The 19,528-nt window shown below is 37.3% G+C and overlaps 1 protein-coding gene across 20 annotated transcripts in view; it reads left to right on the top strand.

The window, feature by feature from the left end:
- DST (dystonin) overlaps positions 1 to 19,528 on the top strand; it is a 466,510-nt gene that overhangs the window by 244,636 nt on the left and 202,346 nt on the right. For 10 of the 20 annotated variants that reach the window (XM_032864496.1, XM_032864478.1, XM_032864490.1 and 7 more), the window contains 3 exons: positions 3,077 to 3,166; positions 5,391 to 5,468; positions 7,138 to 7,230. In XM_032864496.1, coding sequence (XP_032720387.1) covers positions 3,077 to 3,166; positions 5,391 to 5,468; positions 7,138 to 7,230 — 261 coding nt within the window. Of the gene's footprint in view, positions 1 to 3,076; positions 3,167 to 3,711; positions 3,811 to 5,390; positions 5,469 to 7,137; positions 7,231 to 12,815; positions 13,805 to 19,528 lie in introns of those variants that run through there. The other 10 variants (XM_032864474.1, XM_032864488.1, XM_032864489.1 and 7 more) reach the window with 3 other exon arrangements.

Raw genomic sequence — 19,528 nt, forward strand, 5'->3', positions numbered from 1 at the left:
AAGACTTAGAAAACAGCTTTCCATTTTACATTTTTTTCAGTTGACACATTGTTTCTTAAAAATGATAATTTTGTTTTCAGATAATAGAATTTTTTTCTCTAGTTTGAACTAGAGGCCTTGTGTTTAAAGTTTTATTTTGCAGATGAGATGGCTGAGGCCTAGAGAGTTTAGGGTGTGGGTGCTAGTTCATGAGACCTGTGGCAGAAGCTAGACTAAAATGCAGGGCTCTTAATTATTTTTCCCTTATTACATGTTTTCCTTTTCCCTAACTTGGTTTTGCATGGCATAATATTATGTTTTTTTAAAGACTTTATTTTTTTATTTGAGAGAGAGAGAGAGAGACAGAGTGAGAGAGAGCCTGAGAAGGGAGATCGGATGGAGAAATAGACTCCCCATGGAGCTGGGAGCCAGATGTGGGATTCGATCCCAGGACTCCAGGATCATGACATGAGCCGAAGGCAGTCGCTTAACCAACTGAGCCACCTAGGCCCCTTGCATGCATAATATTATCATTATCTTTCTCTACACATGCCTAATTCAATTTTTCTTAACTGTTGCATAAATACGATGATGAAAAATGACACCTGGTTTTGGAAGGCTTCCTTGATGTTAGAAAGGAGTTCTAGTTCTGTCTGGCAGAAGCAAGTTGTGAAATTGCCTTCCTATGAAATAAGTGTTCAGAATCACACTTCATCTTTAACTGTCTGGGAGTGAGACTGACATAGGAAGTGGATGTGGATTGAAATGTGGCTTTGGCAGAACGTGGGCGGGTATGGTGGACTGGAGAGCCCAGAATTCTCAGCGCTGTGTGTTAGTTACTGTTGCTGGAGGCCTCATCCTGATTGTGTGTGGAGGATGTCAGACCTATACAGTAAAGTAATTTATTTTGTGAAATTAAGCCAGGATCAGGAACTATATAATATTGCTTATGTGAATGTGATCCCTTTTAGGTTCAGGCTCTTTTAGAGCTAGGCAGCTTTCTGGTTATAGTGGAGATACATAGAGAAGTACATAGATTTAGATGTAGTGATGTACATAAATTTATAAGTATAGCTCCTCTGCCTTGCTTTTAAGTAGGCCCTTAGCCTTATAAATTAAACTCATGCTTTGGAATGGGACTAAGGGAATTCTTACAGAGTTCTAATATGTGAGTAGAAAAGTGTGCGTTAGTATTCATTTCACTAAGGTGCTTATCTGCATACATATGTGTCCTATGTATGTAGTAGATGTGTTCTTATGAAGATCCTTGAAAATTAATTCATCTCTGAAATATAATTAAGGACTTGAGGGGATTGTCATTTAATGGTATCCCAAGGTGAATACTCTAATGGAAGGGGTAATCACGTCATAACTTTTTTTGATATTTATAGGTTTTCTAAATTAGGACTGCCTAAAATGTGTTATGACATACTCTTCTTTTTTTTTTGTTTTTGTTTTTTAAGGGAAATAAAGTATTTTTTTAAATCTTATTTTACTGTTGTATCATCTTGTGATGTCAAAGATTCAACTGATATTCTTGGGAATTAGGAAATCAAAATAAAATGTCAGTCTGTGAAGATGGGAACACTTGTTTTAATAATTTGACTCACTTTCAGTGTTACTGGCCACTTTTATAGGTACTATTGATATTAGCAGTTATTTAAAGCTATTGAGCCTAAGTTTAATACTTACGTTATTTTTACTTAATGATGTATATACATAGGTAGTTAACTGAATATTGAAAAGTCCAGTGATTTGGGCAAAAACACATAGGAACTAGTAAATATGATACGAAACTCTTAAGGGAATTTTTTCTTCATTAATCAAAAATATTTTCTGGTACTAGTAAAACTGCAAAACATGTATATAGGCAACTAAGATAATAAAAATTTAAAGTTTTTTTAAGATAAAAACTCAACCATCAAAAGTGTCCTTCCACTTTCCATTAGGCTTTTCTTGCTTGTTATGTATTCATATTTTAGATCTTTGTATTATTTTGTGCTGTATACTCACTTGACATTTTGGAAGTGTAAAGAAGTTTGACTCATATGTACAAAACCTTTAAGGGTTTACTACACCAGCTGGCAAGCACGTAGGGCGTGTGCCCTGTGTGTGATGTAGGTAGATTTCTGCTCTCTGCCTCTAGACCACTTCCTTGTCTCCTTTCATGAGAGCAGCACAAAGTAATGCAGCCTAGAATCACTAAAAGGTGAGAAAATGGTACCATGCCAACCCACTGCGGAATAGCCATCTTAATAGTCTGCTCTGACATTCGTCTCTCTAGCACAAACCTTACAGTAGGCCAAGTACTTATAGGAGATATCCCTACTTGTCAGACTGAAAGCTTTTGGGAAATCTTTGTTGGTTTGTACTCTTAAAATCACAGGCTTCAATCAGGCCTGTGGAGTGGAGGAAGAAGCTATTATAGGTTAAGTGTTAACTTTGTGTTGGTGTTAACATGGTTATAAAAACCCTCTGTCACAAGAAGATTAATGTGCAGAGGAAAATTTGGGCAGAGGTCTTCCAACTTGACACATGTGAATTTTTAAAAACTTTTTATTTTGAAATAAGTGTAGACTCACAGGGAAGTTTCAAAAACAGAAAGTATGTAGAATCTCATGGACCCTTCACCTAGCTTGTATTTCTAGATTTTTAAAGTATAGAGTGTGTGTCTCTGACATCCTGGATCTTATGGCACAGAGAATAGAAGACCAACTCAGGTTGGGGGAAGGGGTGCTCTTCCTGCGAGGGTTGCCCTGGCTGTTATACCAGGAATTATGAAGGTCATTGCCATTGCCTTGTATCTAAAAAATTGTAACCCCATGTGGTTGGCCAAGCCTGTATTAATTGTAGTATGTTAAAAATATAACAATTCTGTTTGTCTTTAGGAATTATTAATTGGAAGTTTACTCTTTTTTAGTTTTTGGTTTTTAAATTTAAATTTAGTTTTTAAGTAATGAGAGAATTAAAATGAAAATATCACTGTGAAAATAAACACCATATGAGGAATGTTTTCTACTTGTCCCTGTTCTTATTTGAGTGTTAAAGATGATCCCAAGTTCATTACCGAAAGTTTAAACTGCTTTTCTCTCTGTAGGTTCGAAAACATGTGAATGATCTCTATGAAGACTTAAGGGATGGACACAATTTAATCTCTCTTTTAGAGGTTCTTTCAGGAGATACCTTGGTAAGTTTAAAATTTCTTAATTTAGTTTGAAGAACATGTAATCCTGTCCACATGGGACCAGTGTGTTGTCAGTAGACACTGTTCAGATTTGTGACACATTCACCTTTTTTGCACTGTGAATTCTGCCTGAAAACGAGTTCTGGTTAGCTTCCTAATCATTTTCAGACTTCAAATGATGTGAATTTGGGAGATTGAAGCACTTTGATTACTTTGCTTATATAATCAGTTCTATAATTAAACTACTATTCTTGTTTTTGCTTCTTTTTTATCTTTGGGGTTGTTTTTTTGTTTTTGTTTTTGCTTAGCAGAGGTTGGATGCATAATATAACCACATATTAAAAGACTGACATATAACAAAGAAATAAACATTGCTTTCCAAAAAATGGTCTAATCCATTCCACAGGTGTCATTTTCTTTTTTGTGAACATTACTTCCCCTTCTTGGTTACCTGTTCTCCTTCATTATGTTCTGTTCATGCTCTTCTTTTCATTTCTGGTCTGTCTTGTGTCTTTGCTGTTCTATCTTCTGTCTGTTATATTCATTAGCCAAGGGAGCGAGATTTTTTGAAGACCTTACGATTGGTGAGTGCAACAGAAGCATGCGAATATGAACAGCATGAGGATGTGGAGGATGAGGATAAGGGGGTAGGTGTCGGCCCCCATAACTCGACTAACCTAGCCATTACAGTGCGGTGAGCGCTAATGTGATAGAGAAGTAACCCACGGGTTTGGGCTCCTTTTTAGAAAATTACAGAAAGGACCAAAACCCATAGTGAGGTGGATGTGCGTGTACCAGAAAACTGGAGAAAGAAATATTTTCTCTTTAAATTTATTTACATTACTGTGCAGTGCATAGTAATTGAACATAGGTGCTTAAATTATATGATGGCATTTTAGCTAAAGAATTTTATACACCTTTTATATAAATATGGAAATCTTGACAACTAGCCTGCTAATTTTTATGCAAATTTGTTTCACTTCTGCAATTTATATTTCAGATGTGGCCACTGTTGCCTTATTTGAACAGACTTATGAAAATTTTTTTACTATTTAAGTTTATGCTTTAACTCATACTGGCAATAGGTATTTGATGGACATTATGTATTTCCTATATGTCTTATTTAGAAGGGGGGAAGGTGTTAAAATTTGGAGTCCTGGTAGAACCCACAGAGCTGTTTCATCTTCATGACACTTAGTTGACTTCAGCCCACCTTTGCAAGACAGATATGCTTCTTTTGTCATCCACATCCCAAGTGCCCCGATTCCATTGGAAATTGTGCCTTTTTTGGATCCAATGGATGAATTCACCAACAATATTTCTACCTGTTACATAGAACCTTTTTTCCATTCTATAGTCTGCTGTCTGTTTCATTATGGTGACTTTGGCTGTAATAACCTATTCATATTTGAGAAGATAAGCTGTGGTAAATTTCAACTCCATTCTTTGTATTTTTGTTAAGCATCTTCTCAGCTCTATCTCCTTATGTTTTTCTTCTGAAAACTTGTAGCATTTCTCAAGGAAAACAGCATCAAAAAAAAGAATTATTTATTGTTGGTTTTCCTGAGACAGTAAATAATCATGTCCATCCCTAAGCATTGCGAAACTAATTATTAGAGTCCAAATGATTTTGTAAAAAAGCTAAAATAAAGAGGAAATATAGTATATGGTTTTAGGTGCTTTTCTTTCTTCCTCTATCATGCTAAGTAAAACTCTGTCTTTCTCCCTCTTGGTGATTTTATACTAATTGCATGATACTTTACCTCATTTTCATTAACATGCCATACATATGTAATTATAAAAATCTGTTTAACAATAGTTTATTAAGAAGGCAAAATGGGGAACGGTGTTTAGTTCTTTCTGTGCATCCAAAGCTAATAAAACTGTAGGCTAGAATTGTAGTATAGTAACTATAAAAAGTCTATATGTTCTGTGGTATTTTCTCTTTTCCTTTTGTTTAAGTAAAACATATAGAATAAATCATGTGTTTAAATAAAACATATTCAGAGAAATACCTAGTTGTTAAATTCAGTTTCAGACAATACAAAATCATAAAAGTATTTTTAAAGATATCTGATGGTTTTACCTGAATAGTAAATACTGTTTTGACATGTTAAGATGAATATAAAGTATATTTATAGGGTATATTTATCGTAAGTGTCTTTAGCATGGTCAGTGGTATCAGAAACTATAATGTTTTTTATACCCTGCATTTTTCTATTCTTAGCCCAGAGAAAAGGGTCGGATGCGTTTTCACAGACTACAGAATGTACAAATTGCACTTGACTATTTGAAAAGACGCCAGGTATGATGTTTCTCAAAGACTATAATCTTATAAACATATATGACGGAGTAAATCTACATAGAAACATGTCAGGGAATGAAAAGGTTAAATTTGTGAATTATAATGGTTGAGTTTGTGGTTTTGTGAGACAAATATTTAAAAATATGTTCAAACATTTGCTCCAAAGAAAAGGAAGTTAATAGTAGGTGTAAGCCCAGAGGAATTATAAGTGGCTGCATTTCCATCTAAATAAGAGCTACTGATTTTCTTTCTGCTAGAATTGGAATGCTTTGCCTAGGAAGTTAATGATATTTTAGTAGCAACAGAATATTAAGAATGCTTATGAACAGTTCTTAGTAGTGGGGCAATTCTTTATTATTTATACTTAGTCTATAAAATTATTTTTATAAAAAATAGTTTATATAATACTTGAAAAAACTTAGTGTAAACATTTTTAATACTTAGTAGTGGTAAGGCAATTTTTTAAATATTTTTTGTAATAGTAGATAATATTGGTAATCAAAAGTAGTTAAACATAAAGCAATATTTCTGACAACAGTCTCCAAGTAGCTTGAGGTTTTAGAAGAAATCATGTTAAGGAATGAACACTATATTGGATGATTTGGTGGCATTGTGGTATTGTAGAGGTATAAGTCAAAGAATTGGTAATTTTTCAATTAGTAGAAAAAAGGAGAAAAAGGGAAATCAGGAGAAAGGAAAATTACTGAAAACAATGAGAAATCAGAGGTGGCAACTTTTTGCTTGTTAATGAAGTAAGGGAAAAAGGAAGGGAGGGAAATAGGGACAGGTAAACATTGTTTTTTATTATTGATTTATTTAGTTTATTATGAACATTAAAATGCTTTTATTTTTTAAACTTTGATGAACAGTACTTAAATAAGGTTAAATGTTACTTTTATTTACCTTCTTATTCTTAGTTCTAGTGGAAGTTTCCAGGAGGTCTGATGGTTAATTATGTTTCCTTGTCTGAAATGTTTTTGGCACTGTTTTGTCCAGGAAGTAAGATGTTAGTTATTATCGTATTTAATTCATGATATTTAATTATTTTTATCCAGGATATAAATGATAGGTATCATTACTGCCTTTGGTTACCTAAAATACATAATTTGATAGTTAATAAGCTTTAAGTCTCTGTGTTATTATTATTTTTATATTTGAGCAGTTTCCCAAATATCCAGTGACATGTTTATTTATCTTGATAACACTTTATGGTAGATAAATAGAAAAATGATGCTAGTTTTTTTTCCCCCATTTTGTAACAGAAGTATGAGAAAATTACTGAATTATTTTATGGTTCAGAACAGTTTCTTAATGGTAAGAGTAAAATAAAGCTTATTTTCAAGTGACAAAATTATATCTAATTTTAAATTCTCAAGTATTTAAGAATTCTCAACCTGAGTTGCATTTTCCTTTTGAGAAGTTAATCCTTTTAATACTTGTTCTAAAAGAAAAGCCAAAGTAACACTTGTTTTTTTGGTTTTGGTTACTCTGTAATTTGCAGTATAAAATGAATGGAGATAGGGAGTAACATTAATTTAAGGATTACTGGTGGTTAGATCACTTTGATTTTTTTCCTTTGTGTAATTTAGAATCGCTTTTATGTAGGTAAAGATACTTTGTGTGCTGGTTTGAAAAAGTTGGCTTTATCTCTTCTTTTCATATAACACAGGTGAAATTAGTGAATATTAGAAATGATGACATAACAGATGGAAATCCCAAATTGACTTTGGGATTAATATGGACAATAATTTTGCACTTTCAGGTAAGCTTAATTTTTCTTCATTGTAATTTCTTTTAGTCTCTCATTGCTGATTTTCAAGTGGTTGATACAAAGAATGAATTATGCCATTTATATCGTATGGAAGAAAGTAAAATTCAGGCTTCTTTTCTTAAGCAGTATATTTGAGTGTTTCCTTTCAAATAACTTACTACGGATGAACCTGGTACCCTTTTCCCCCTGTTATCCATGAGCATATAAAATGATGTTTGTAATCTTGTCGAAAACTGACCTTTGTGCTCAGGAGCTGAAATATGTAATGCGAAGACAAAAGTTTGGTTATAGAGAGGAACAATAGCTTTATCACTTTGCTGGGCAAAGGATGCAGCAGCAGGCTACCTGGAGGAAGGGGCTCTGGCGTTTTATAGGGAAAAGCCGAATCTCGCTGGTTTCCATGGGAGTTGTTAGTACATGTAGCCCGCCACACACATCACGTTTTCAGGAGGGTTCCTGGTTCCTGAAACAAAGGCTAAGAGGGGAGGTGGGGAGGTTTGTGGAAGAGAGTAAAAAAGGTTACTTAGTTTAAAATCAGGCCTTGTTAGGGCGCTTAGGTGGCTCAGTCGTTAAAATCAGGCCTCGTTGAGGCATTAATGCAGCCATTTTGGTTTTTGTTCAGCTTCCAGCTTAAGCGGTTTCAGTCTCAGTGTTGGAAGACAAAGATTTCTTTTTACTGAATGCAGACACATTTCTTTTGTTTATTGGACAGTGTTACTTGACTTGGATACATGAACATTCTATGACTCATTCCTTAATTAGAATGGTTTTTGTTGGCATTCTAGTTTCTCAGTGAGAACTACTTTTTCCTGTTGATAGACGCTAGATGGCAGTATAATTTTCATAAAGGGATCTCCTGAATTAGAAGTAGCCGTATTTTGTGTAGAGCTTTCTCAAACAAGATTTGAGGAGATTAATGCAGATTTTTTTTTAAGGATTTAATTTATTTATTTGAGAGAGAGAGAGAGCATGTGCGCAAGAGCAGGGAGGGGCAGAGGGTGAGGGGGAAAGAATCTGAAGCGGACTCCATACTGAGTGTGGAGCCCGGAAGGGCTTTAGTGCCACCGCTGGGAGATTAGGTACCCAGAGTTTGAGGCTTAACCCTCTGAGCCACCCAGGTGCCTTGAGTAAATGCAGGTTAATTTACTATGATCTCTCTAATACATCTGTGCTCATTGAGAGCTGATTTGGATTTTTACTTTTTTTATAAAATGATGCATTTTGAAACAAATCATCTTTACTTGATTTAAGGTGAATTCTAACTCGAGAATGTGCTTTAGTTCATTACCCATTTTCCTGCTTAAGCAGTGTTCTGTGTGCAACCCAGAGCCTGACCCATAATAGGCATGTGGGAAACCCTACTGATTTACTGCTGTTTAGTTAGATCTTGAAGGAGGAAGAGGTAACTTACCAGCTTCAGAAAGGAGCTGAGGTTTTAAACCAAATCATGAGGGGAGTAAGATTTCTTTCTTAATTTGTAAAAATTTTCTGGGATTTAAGGTTTATAAGGGAATGATGGAAAATAGTGTACCTGGAGCTCATTTGGGAACAGGATAAATCTGACAGGTATGGAGAGCTGTAGGAATTAGAGTCTAGGTAGTTTCCAGGACCTGAATAGGCAGCTGATCAAAATTGCAGCAGTAGGAAATTAGAGGAGATGCTGGCAACCAGGTGTACCAGCCAGACTATGGGGTAGCTAATACAAGTAAATGTTCCCTCAGCTGGGTTTTTGCTATCAGAGAGATCCAATAACAGGGGCTAGAGGCAGGAACCTAAAGATTTGAGGGGCCCCATTAGTAGAGCACCTCTTCCTCAGGGAACTAGGGGACTAAGCACTAAACCAAGGCAGGGATTTGGGCATGAAGCCAGACCCTTTTTCTAGAATTGGGTAAAGACTAAGTAGAACTGGCTGAAAGCAGATTTCATGTGGAGATCCTCAGCAGCGTTCTCAGGGATCCTTTAATCAGTCCTCAGTGGATTAGGTCCCAGAACCTTGAGCAGGGTTGAAATTGCAGGAACTCCACATGGGAAGATTAAAGGCCTATTGGAGCAAGGAGCTAGTCCCATCATTTCTAACAGCTGTGAGACAGGCTATGTCTGGACTTTGAGAACTGTGGGGCTGAGGAAAGCACCCAGGCTGTGGCAGGAGGCAGAGCTAAGTGTTACCATTGACTCTTACTTATGGCAGTTGATGACATTGGGTACATCACTTAACCAATCTGAACTTGAAAAATAATGTTTTAGGAAACTGCATCTATCAATTTTATGTAAAATAGATTAAATGAGCCAGGTCTGAAGTTAGGGAGATAGAAGCCAGGAAGCTGAGGTAGTAATTTCCGAGTGGGGTGATAAAGGCTAGGACTCAGATGGGGATGAAAAACTGAATCCAAGGGATGACATTTTGAAGGAAGAAAGGAATGGACTTGGCAACAGGGCACAGAGGATGAAGGAATGGGATTAAAGATGACTCTGAACTGTTCAACCTGGGATATAAAACAAACAAACAAACAAACAACAAACTAGGAGACGACTAAGACAGGGTGATGGTCAGGGGAAAAAGAATAAAGAAGGACCACCCGAGTGGGTCTGATGGCCTGCCAGGTGTTCTGTGCATCTGTGTGCTGAACTCTTGGAGATACATGAGCATAGCTGGGGTGTCAGCTACAGGTAATGGACTTAGAGTTATCAGTATAAAAGTGGTCACTGAGCACTTCGGAGAGAATGGCTCTTCAGAGAAGTCAAGAAAAGAGCATGCGTGGAAAAGAGCTGAGAGCTAAGGACAGACGTCTGGGGAAGACCCATGATTTGGGGTGCAGGAGGAAGAAGATCCACCTGGGGAAACAGGAAAGAACAAAATATTTGGAGAGATGGATGGTATGACAAGAAAATGCAGTGTTGCTGAATCTAGGGGGAAGAGAATGTCAAGTAGAAAGGAATGGTGAGCACTACAAAATGGCACTGAAGAGCGTGAGAAAATGAAGACCAACAGCTAGTTTTACCTAGAAGGAGGACATTGGAGACCTTGGAAGAAATACTACCAGGCAAGTCGGAGCAGAAACCAGGAAATGACAGACCAAAATGTGAGTAAATGGTTGGGAATTCGATCCTAAGTTTGAAGAAATTTAAAGCCAAAGGTCATTCAAAAAGAATTATGTATTAAGAAACTCGTTGCATTTTGTCACTGGAGGAAGAAAGAAGACCAGCCACAAAACTACTTCTAATAGAATCCTAATGATCCTATGGCATATAGTATGGAATCCAGTGTATTTTAGGACCCAGATGACGAGATAATGTGACTGTTTATTTATCACCAGTATTTAGAAATTAGATCCAGATCTGTTTAAAGTGGAACACAACAGTTTTGGTAAAATAAAAATGTTCCTTCTTATTTAAATGAAATAACCAGGTGTCACCAGCCAGACTGTAGGGTAGCTAAAAGAGGTAAATGTTCCCTCAGCTGGGCTTTTGCTATCAGGGAGATCCAGTAACAGGGGCTGGAGTATGATAATTTCTTAGTAGTATGATAATTTCAGATTAGAATGATTTTACTGGTTATGCCAAAATAGAAGGCTACTTATAGCAGTGGTAATCATTCTCACTCAAAGTGACTGGGCTTTTTTTTTGTCATTTGTTTTGTCTTTATATAAATAAGGAAAGTAATTTCATAAGATCAATTTATTATTTAAAAATATTTGTTTTGAGCATCACAAATTGAATCTCTTTTCCAGTCAGGCTTTCTGAAGGTAAGCATTATCAACACAATAGTTCTCTATCAGTAACTACCATATGCTAGATCCAGAGATGCTAGGAAAATGGAGGATGTTGTTCCGTCTATTAAGAGAATGTTCATAAATATAATCTAGTTGTGATGAATCCATTGCAGTATAAATAAGGGATATAGAGGAGGAGTGTTGTGGTATTAGGAAGGTATTAGAGAAATTTTCACTGATAACTAGAGATAGACTTTGCAGGATGAATGCCAGCTACCAGGCAGAGACTTAAAGTTGGGCCATTTCCGGGAGAGGGAGCAGTGTGTCATGGCCTGGGAATGGGTAGTTGGTGAGTTTGGCAGAGCTTCAGGGAGGGGTGGATGGGGTGCACATCAGCGGTTGGGCCTTTATCTCACCAGTACAAATACCAGCCATTATGCTTTTATGTTTTCGTCAGTAATGTTCCATCGCCAATGAAGACGTTGAAAATAAAATTAAAAATAAACCCAATCCAAGACTTTATTTTTGCCGCTTGTCTACTAGGATATTCAGTTTTGCCATTAGAGATGGTTTAATTTTCTCTTTCAGTGATTAATCATCATGCAGGCCTATCATTAACAAGTATTGGCAACATCGCTAACTTGACTGTTTAATTGAATATTCTTATTTAGAAAAGTATAATGAGTTCCATCTTGCGATCAGTCTAAAGACTACCTAGAGAATGGTAATTATCATGTTTTTCTACTTAGTCAAATGATACCTGCTTACGTGTAAGTCCAGTCATGCTATACTGATTTTCTTTTTACCGTATCTATGACTCAGTTTTAGAAATATGCACACCTTAAATAATCAGGCTCCATATTGATTTACTATTTTTATAGCAAGGCCCTAGTAAAATTACATAATATTTAACTAGGGTACAATTGTAAGTGTTACCTACAAAGTTCAGCTACCTTCATTCATGTATAAGAAACACATCCATGTGTTTCTTCTGGCGAAGCATTTCATACTTCAAATCATAAAATTAATCAGTTTGCTTATGTAAAAATCCTAATAACCATATAAGGAAAATGGCTTGGAAAATATAATGGCACATAAAAATATAATACGAAATATGAAAATTTCTATTGATATGTAATATGAAAAATACTATAAACTATTTTATGGGGTTTATTGTATTTTATTATTATTTTTTAAAGATTTTATTTAAGAGAGAAAGTGAGAGACAGCATGAGAGGCAGGGGAGGGACAGAGAGAGAGGGAGAAGCAGACTCCCTCTTGATCAGGGAGCCTGATGGGGGCTCGATCCCAGGACCCTGGGATCATGACCTGAGCCAAAGGCAGATGCTTAACCAACTGAGCCACACAGGCGCTGCTATGAGATTGATTTTAGAAATAATTTTTATTGAGTATTTAGGAATTTAGCATTTATTATCTCTCCTACAACAGGTGAATCATCCTGTTTTTGTTTTTTAATGGCTGATGTTTTGAAAAAAATCTTAGTATAATTTACAGAAATTTTTGAGCTCCCCTCTTTTTTTGCAAGTAGCAGAATTAGTTGGTGTTTCTTAAGAAAAAAATTATATGTTAGAGACACTGAAACAACATTTGAAAGGCATTTTGCTAAATGATTCCTGACTGGTATTTGCTTTCTGTTTGCTCTCAGATCTGTTGAACCACCAGTAGTTTCAAAGGTTAATGCAAACTTTGGTAGTGTAACTGCATTTCAGAAAACTGAAAGTTAAAGGGAGGGTCAGAGTCTGCTTATACGATAAAGCTAAGGGTTTGCCTTGAAAGCTCATCAGCGTTATAATTTTACAGTGAGCAGTAATGTTTGTCTAAGAGGATTGGTGGCCAGAAATAAGCCACGGTGTCTAATGAGACACAGGGACCCAGCTGGGCAAGATGCCATGGCATTTCTTGCGTGTGCTTTTCTCATAAGCAAAATGGCCTCATGCTGAAGAGGATGGTCACAAAGTCCGCGGAATTAGAGGTCAGAGTGGAATTTTCAGACTTACTGCAGAAGATCGAAGGAAGCCCTGGATTTTGAAATGAGTGAATCTGTGGAACTGTGATTTCCTACAAATCAAATGGGGAATGTCTGTGGATGTGTCAGAGCCGAGAAAGAAGAACAGTATTTAGATCCTGCCAAAACTCCTTTGAGCCCTGAAAAATACACTCCCAGAAGAAAATATTTCAGGAGAAAGCCGATCAAGACAATTGTAGGTGACACAGAGTCAGTAGAGCCAAACAAGCAAAATGAAGGCAAGAAGAAGAGTGGCGTTCAGCTCTCAGAGGAACAGCCAGCTCTTTTACCCAGGGGACTGGTACGGGAGGACGCCGTTGTCCCAGACCCCACGCTGGAAGGTGGGATTCCGCATCTGCAAGGGAAGACACAAGTTGTAGTTGACAGTGTGAAACAGAAACTGGTGCCGAGTGCTGCAGGCGGTCTATCTCACTATGGGGACACTTCTGCTAATGACGGTGACAGAGAAGTAAAAGTTAGTGACCTGGAGGAAAGGATTCCAGAAACGGACAGCACTCCGTGTTGTGTAAAGAGGAAGGAACATTTAGATGATGCCAGCAGGAGAGAAATAACATTCCAAAGAAAAACTGATGTTTTAATGTTACCAAAGGCAGCCAACTTAAGTTCTATTCACTGTGGTACGGAGAGATCATTTGAAAAAAGTGGGTTTTCTGAAGACCCATCAAAAAATAATAGCAGTGTTCAAGGGAAGCAAAACATTGAGAGATTTTGCCCTCGTGAAATATACCATTTTCCCTTTGAAAAAAAGAGATGTCATTCCCTCTGTACCATTGTGTCCTCTGCTTCCAAGGACACAGACAGAAATGAGGTAAGTGAAATGTGGAGTCTGAGCTTAAGGTGTAAATAAGGACTCAGGTACTCATATCTGACTGAGATTCTGTAATTTGTCTATTTTAAAAGTTGTATTCATATTAGTTTATGTGAAAGTTGGAGAGTTCTTGGTGCATGTTGTTATTTGTAACCTTAAGTTCAATTACTATGATTTTTATTTTCTGTGATATCCACATTCTTTGATCGCACTTAAATTTAAACCCCTATATACTTTTGTTATTGTCGGAAAACTTAGAAAAGCATCACTTTAAGAGAATGCACATCTTTTGAAGTTCTCTAGTTCACGTTTCTTGACTTTTCCTATGGAAGAGCCTTTGGAAACTGGGTGTAGTGTAGGCAAAAATTGCATCAGAAAACAGTCATGAGAAGATAATAGCTTCATGATTGATGTTGGAAGGATACAGTACAGTTAGTTATCAGTCAGTATTGACTTGCTGGTCCATAAGTTTGGAAAGCCAATTCCAGTTCTCTACCAGTTTTCATGCACAGGAACACTCAAATAATTGCTTTTAATTCTGTGTGTGTGTGTGTGTGTGTGTGTGTGTGTGTGTGTTGGGGTGATTATCACAGATGAAATCACCCAAATCTCTTTTGTCTCTTTGTTATGTGAGTTATTCCCCAGCCCCTTTCTAAAATCAGACATCATTTGGGTGGCATGTCCTAGGTATTTCAGTATGACACTGACTGCCAGAAAGTTGAGATCTTTATTTCTAACACTGATAGTTAGCTTTAGACAAGTGACTTCTCTGGAGTTTTCACTTGTCTTCTGAAATAGAAGTGAGTATTTATTTACTTGGTTGAGACATGCATTACCCAGACAACCTCTACATGTAACTAGGTGGGAGTGGAGGGCCTTTTCTTTAAGCTCTTTCTCACTTTGTCTTTCAACAAAAACTCTGGACGTAAATGGGGTATGTGATGTTAAACAGTCCTGGCGAGATCAGCAAGGGTTATCCGCACAGCAATAGAATGAGGTTTTGTCAGGGTCAGTGTGCGTGATCCTCGTGGACCTTAGCTTCAGAGCTCTGGGAAGTTCTTCTGTATAAACACACTACCCCGCCTTGCCAATAGTATGTCAGCCCTTAGATTTACATTTTTCAGGGGTTACATTTTAAAAAGAAAGCATAGCCTCTGTGCCAGTGCAAAAGGAAATTACTTAGCTGTTCCGTGTTTAGGAATGAAACCACTTGTTTTGCTCCATGTTCTCCAGCTGTTTTTTGTATATAATATGGCTTCTTGTAAGCCTTACATTTTTTCAATAATGGAAATTCTTAAAATCTTTTTCCTAAGTGCTACATAACCTCCCCCCCCCCACACACACACTTGTTTTATTCTCATGCTAAGGATTTTACCCTTCTAATTGGTATAGATTTTTGAAACTTCAGTGATGAAAAGAAGGCACAAAACTGCCAGTTACATTTGTTGAATAATTGTGATATGAGGTACTTCACAAAGCCTCGTATCTTCTAGGGTAAAAGCCAAATGGGGTAGCGTCATTATTTATCTGAGGAGTTTGACCTGTTACTTCCTTGCAGTCCAGACAAAGACTCTTCATTTTGGAGCTTACAAAGAGTCAGAACCAACAGCTTGGGAACTCTCCATGGGATATTCTCCTGGTTAACCTTGCAGGTGTTTGATTCTGTTTGGTTAATTACCTTTCGTTAGAACTGTGCACAGAACTCTTTATCTTGCACTGGCTTCTGCATTTTTTATTGGAGAATTAAATGCAGATGGGGGTGCTCAGCCCCTTCATTAGCATTATGTCTCAGAAATGACCGGTTAGCCAGCATTCCTTCCTTAATTGTTCCTGCAGGATCTTTTTTATGTCTTCCCTGTCACATCCTTTCTTTCTCTTGATCAGTTGTCTGCAGGTTTGGGGTTGAAGACTTTGAGTTAACTTCTGAGCAGAAAAGGATACAGTTCTTTGTGCTTTTCTTAACTTTTGAATTAGTACAGTCCTCTACTTAAACTTCCCTGGGCCTGTGAAGTTTATCATTTTTGGTATAAGTGACCAGCCTACCTCTTCCTTAAATGCTTGCATTCCTGCTCCAACTGAGAGAGCCCTTCCAGCCACAGAGCCCTGTGGAGGTTACTTAGCCAGCCCTCCTTGAGTGCCCACCAAATAAAATCTCATAATCACGTTAATTTTGACTAGGGTCAGGAGTTGTTAAAAAAAAAAGAGTATCTTAGATTTGTGTATTGCATTGGAATTGGAAAAAAAATGTCAGACACGTTGTGTCTTTTATCTTAAGAACCATATGAATATGCAAAATAGTTCTTCTTTTATAGAATGAAGAACTCAAAACTGAGGTTAAAGCATGTCCTTATAGCAACACAGTAAATGGCATTAACTGAGCTGAACTACTCAGCAACCTACTTTGATGAATTGTCAGAGTTCTGAAGGCTGTTGCTGTGAGGTCAGAGCAGGGCTGATGTTTATAGGAGTTGATGTTCATCTGTGAAGGATGAGTGTTATAAACATAGGTGGCAAAGGCAAGCCATGTTTGGGGACAGGGAATAATGAGCTCACTGCAGGCCCCTTCTTGAGAGATTTCTTACTTGTCTAAGATTCATGTGCTTCCTGTACCTTGTGACAAGGTTTCCTACCTTTGCCCTTGAGCTTTTCCCACAAAGCACTCCTTTACTTCTCTAGTTTCACAATCCCACCTCTTTCTAGTCTTGTTACATTGATATCAACCAAGCTGGTTGTTTCCTCTGTGTATAGGCCATTGGTTCTCTAACTGACCACATGTAGGTGTCACCTGAAGAGCTTTCTACAAAATACAGGTGGCTAGAAGTCACCCCAGTGATTCAATGTAATAGATTAGGGAGGAGTTCCACAGGTGATTCTGATGGCCAAGACTAGGGAACTTGTTACTCTTCCTCACCTACAGTGGTGTTTTTCAAGGGGGACTCCAGAGTCCCTGCAGTAGAATTATCTGGAATGCTTACTGGAAACGCCTTACCCCTGTTTATCTTGATCAGAGTATGCTCTGGTGAAGCATAAGAACATGGCATCATGTTTTAGGCGCCCTCTCACATGTTTCTTAAAAACACTACGTTTTGGGAACCAGTATCACCTTAGCTTAGCATTTGTGTCTCATTCTCTTCTCAAGGTAGTTTATCTTTTCTTTTCTTTTTTTTTATTTTTTAAAGATTTTATATATTCATTTGAGAGAGAGAGAGAGAGCACAAGCAGGGGAGCAGCAGAGGGAGAGGGAGAAGCCGGGAGCCTGATGCGGGGCTCCATCTCAGGACCCCGGGATCATGACCTGAGCCGAAGGCAGACGCTCAGCCAACTGAGCCACCCAGGTGCCCCAAGGTAGTTTTTCTGATAAGCAGTGTGGGTTATAGACCTGGAAGGCAGGAGGTATGAGTTCTAGTCAGGCTTTGCCCCAGAGAGCTGTATGACTTAGCTCTTTTCATTTCTTTAAATCTCCGTTTCATTCTCTAGGAGAAGAGGGTATTGGACTAGATCACGATACTACTGTTAATAATGATGGTATTTGTTGAGTCCTACTGCATGCCAGACATGCCACCATTATGATATTTAATCTTCGGAGCAAACTTATGAAATGGTTTTATTTTTTGCTCCATTTTACAGAGGAGGATACTGAGCCTCAGGAAGGGTAAATAACTTGTTTAAGTGGAAGAGTTTGGATGTCACCTAGCTATCGACCAAACTGAACTCTTACCTGTTACAAGTTATGCACTTTTCCCCATATACATATTTTTCACTTTTAAATTTCTATGAATTCATGTACAGAACTGCATACCATTTTGTTTGTTTAATGTTTTCACCTCTTCCTCCATCTCTTTCTTCTTTTATTTCTCTGCCAGGCACTTATGATGTACCTGTTATACATTGAACCAAAACAAGGCACTCTGAGAGAAATATAATATAGCTCTTTTCTGCATACAGTATATCCCATCGTTTATTTAAAACAAATGACAGCGACCATGACTGTAAACTTAGTCACCTTAAAGTTAGACCTCTAAGATGATAATTATGAATAACGTTAAATTCCTACTACACTATGTAGCCATATTAACTAATGAAAATGGAACTATTCCTTTGTTCCCTTTAATCCCCTGGTGAATTGCAGTGTATGGTGCAGGAACCCAAGAAGGAAGCCAAGGAGAGAAGGATGAGAAATAAGGTGTGTGGATATTGTACAAATTAAGTTAATCTCTACATAATGAAGAGTTTAATTTTTTAATTGACTTTTATAAAAATTAAAAAAAAATTGAGAACCATCTCAAAATGTTAGACTACATTAATATTCAAACTCACTGAAATGTAATTGATATTTTTTTCTTTAACCAAATCTTTTCTGAATCTTAGGCTACTGAACTCTTAGGATTCAAACACTAGGATAGGGTACTAGGGTGGCTCAGTTGGTTAAGCGTCTGCCTTCGGCTTGGGTCATGACCCCAGAGTCCTGGGTTCAGGTCCCACGGTAGGCTCTCTGCCCAGCGGGGAGTGTACTTCTTTCTTTCCCTCTGTCCGTCCCCTCTGCTCATGTGCTCTCTCTCTCATTCTGTCTCAAAATAAATAAATAAATAAAATCTTAAAAAAAAATAAAAAGAATTCAAGCACTAGGAAAAAAACCGGAATGTTTTTCTTTTTCTTTTATTTCTTTTAAAGATTTTATTTATTTACTTGACAGAGAGAAAGATCACAGTAGGCAGAGAGGCAGGCAGTGGGGGTGGGGGGAGCGTGGAGAAGGAGGCTCCTTGCTGAGCAGAGAGCCTGATGCGGGGCTCTATCCCAGGACCCTGAGATCATGACATGAGCCAAAGGCAGAGGCTTAACCCACTGAACCACCCAGGTACCCCTGTTTTTCCTTTTATATGATAGGTTTGGTCTACAGATTTTGAAAACAAAGGTCTTTTGGTTTACAGTTGACTAGCGCATTCTTTTCTGAATAGTTTCATCTTTTTAAATGGAAGTGCCTTACTAATTTTTTAAAAAATTTTACCATTGCTAGTTTTTTGGATTTCATAACCAGTCTGTGAAAATTTAGTTATAAAAAAGTTGCATAAGGCATCTCTATCAATGCCTTGGTCATTTCAGTTAAATGAAGGATATGTGAAAGTTTGAAACTGTTGCTGTACAAGAAAAAATAGTTATTTTATATTTCCCCCCATATTTGAATAAGATATAAATGAGCATTTGCTAGGTAGCTATTAATTTAGAGGATTAGCACTTGAACTTTATCAGCTTTTTGCTTTTATCCTCTATTTAACTCTTCCTTTTAGGGAGGCAGTTTTAGCCAGTTAGAATTTTCAAAATATTTGTGCCATCTTTGCTGTTAAAAATACTTTGTGGAGCATTTTCACACATTTGTGAAACTTGGAAGCACTAACTAAAAATGTGTTGATTACATTTGTTTCTGCCAAAATAGTTAAAACATCTTTGAAGAGGTTGTCTTCGGAAGCAAACATCTTGGCTTGGAAATATTTGTCTGTGTTGACAAACTCAATATGGGATTTTCTTTTGCCTGACTGCAATGTCAGGTAGTGTGAATAAAAGCGTTTAAGGGATAGTCCTCACCATGGTTCACTGTAGGACAGGTGCTATTCCATACCATGTGCATGTGTCATTTTAGTCTCTCAGCACCTCTGTGAGGAGGTACTTTACATGAGAGGAAACAGAGGCCCAGAAAGACCACAGGGCTAGTATGTGATGAGAAATTGA

This window comes from Lontra canadensis, unplaced genomic scaffold (assembly GCF_010015895.1).
Source record: "Lontra canadensis isolate GAN:19392208 unplaced genomic scaffold, GSC_riverotter_1.0 scaffold27, whole genome shotgun sequence".
NCBI lineage: Eukaryota > Metazoa > Chordata > Mammalia > Carnivora > Mustelidae > Lontra > Lontra canadensis.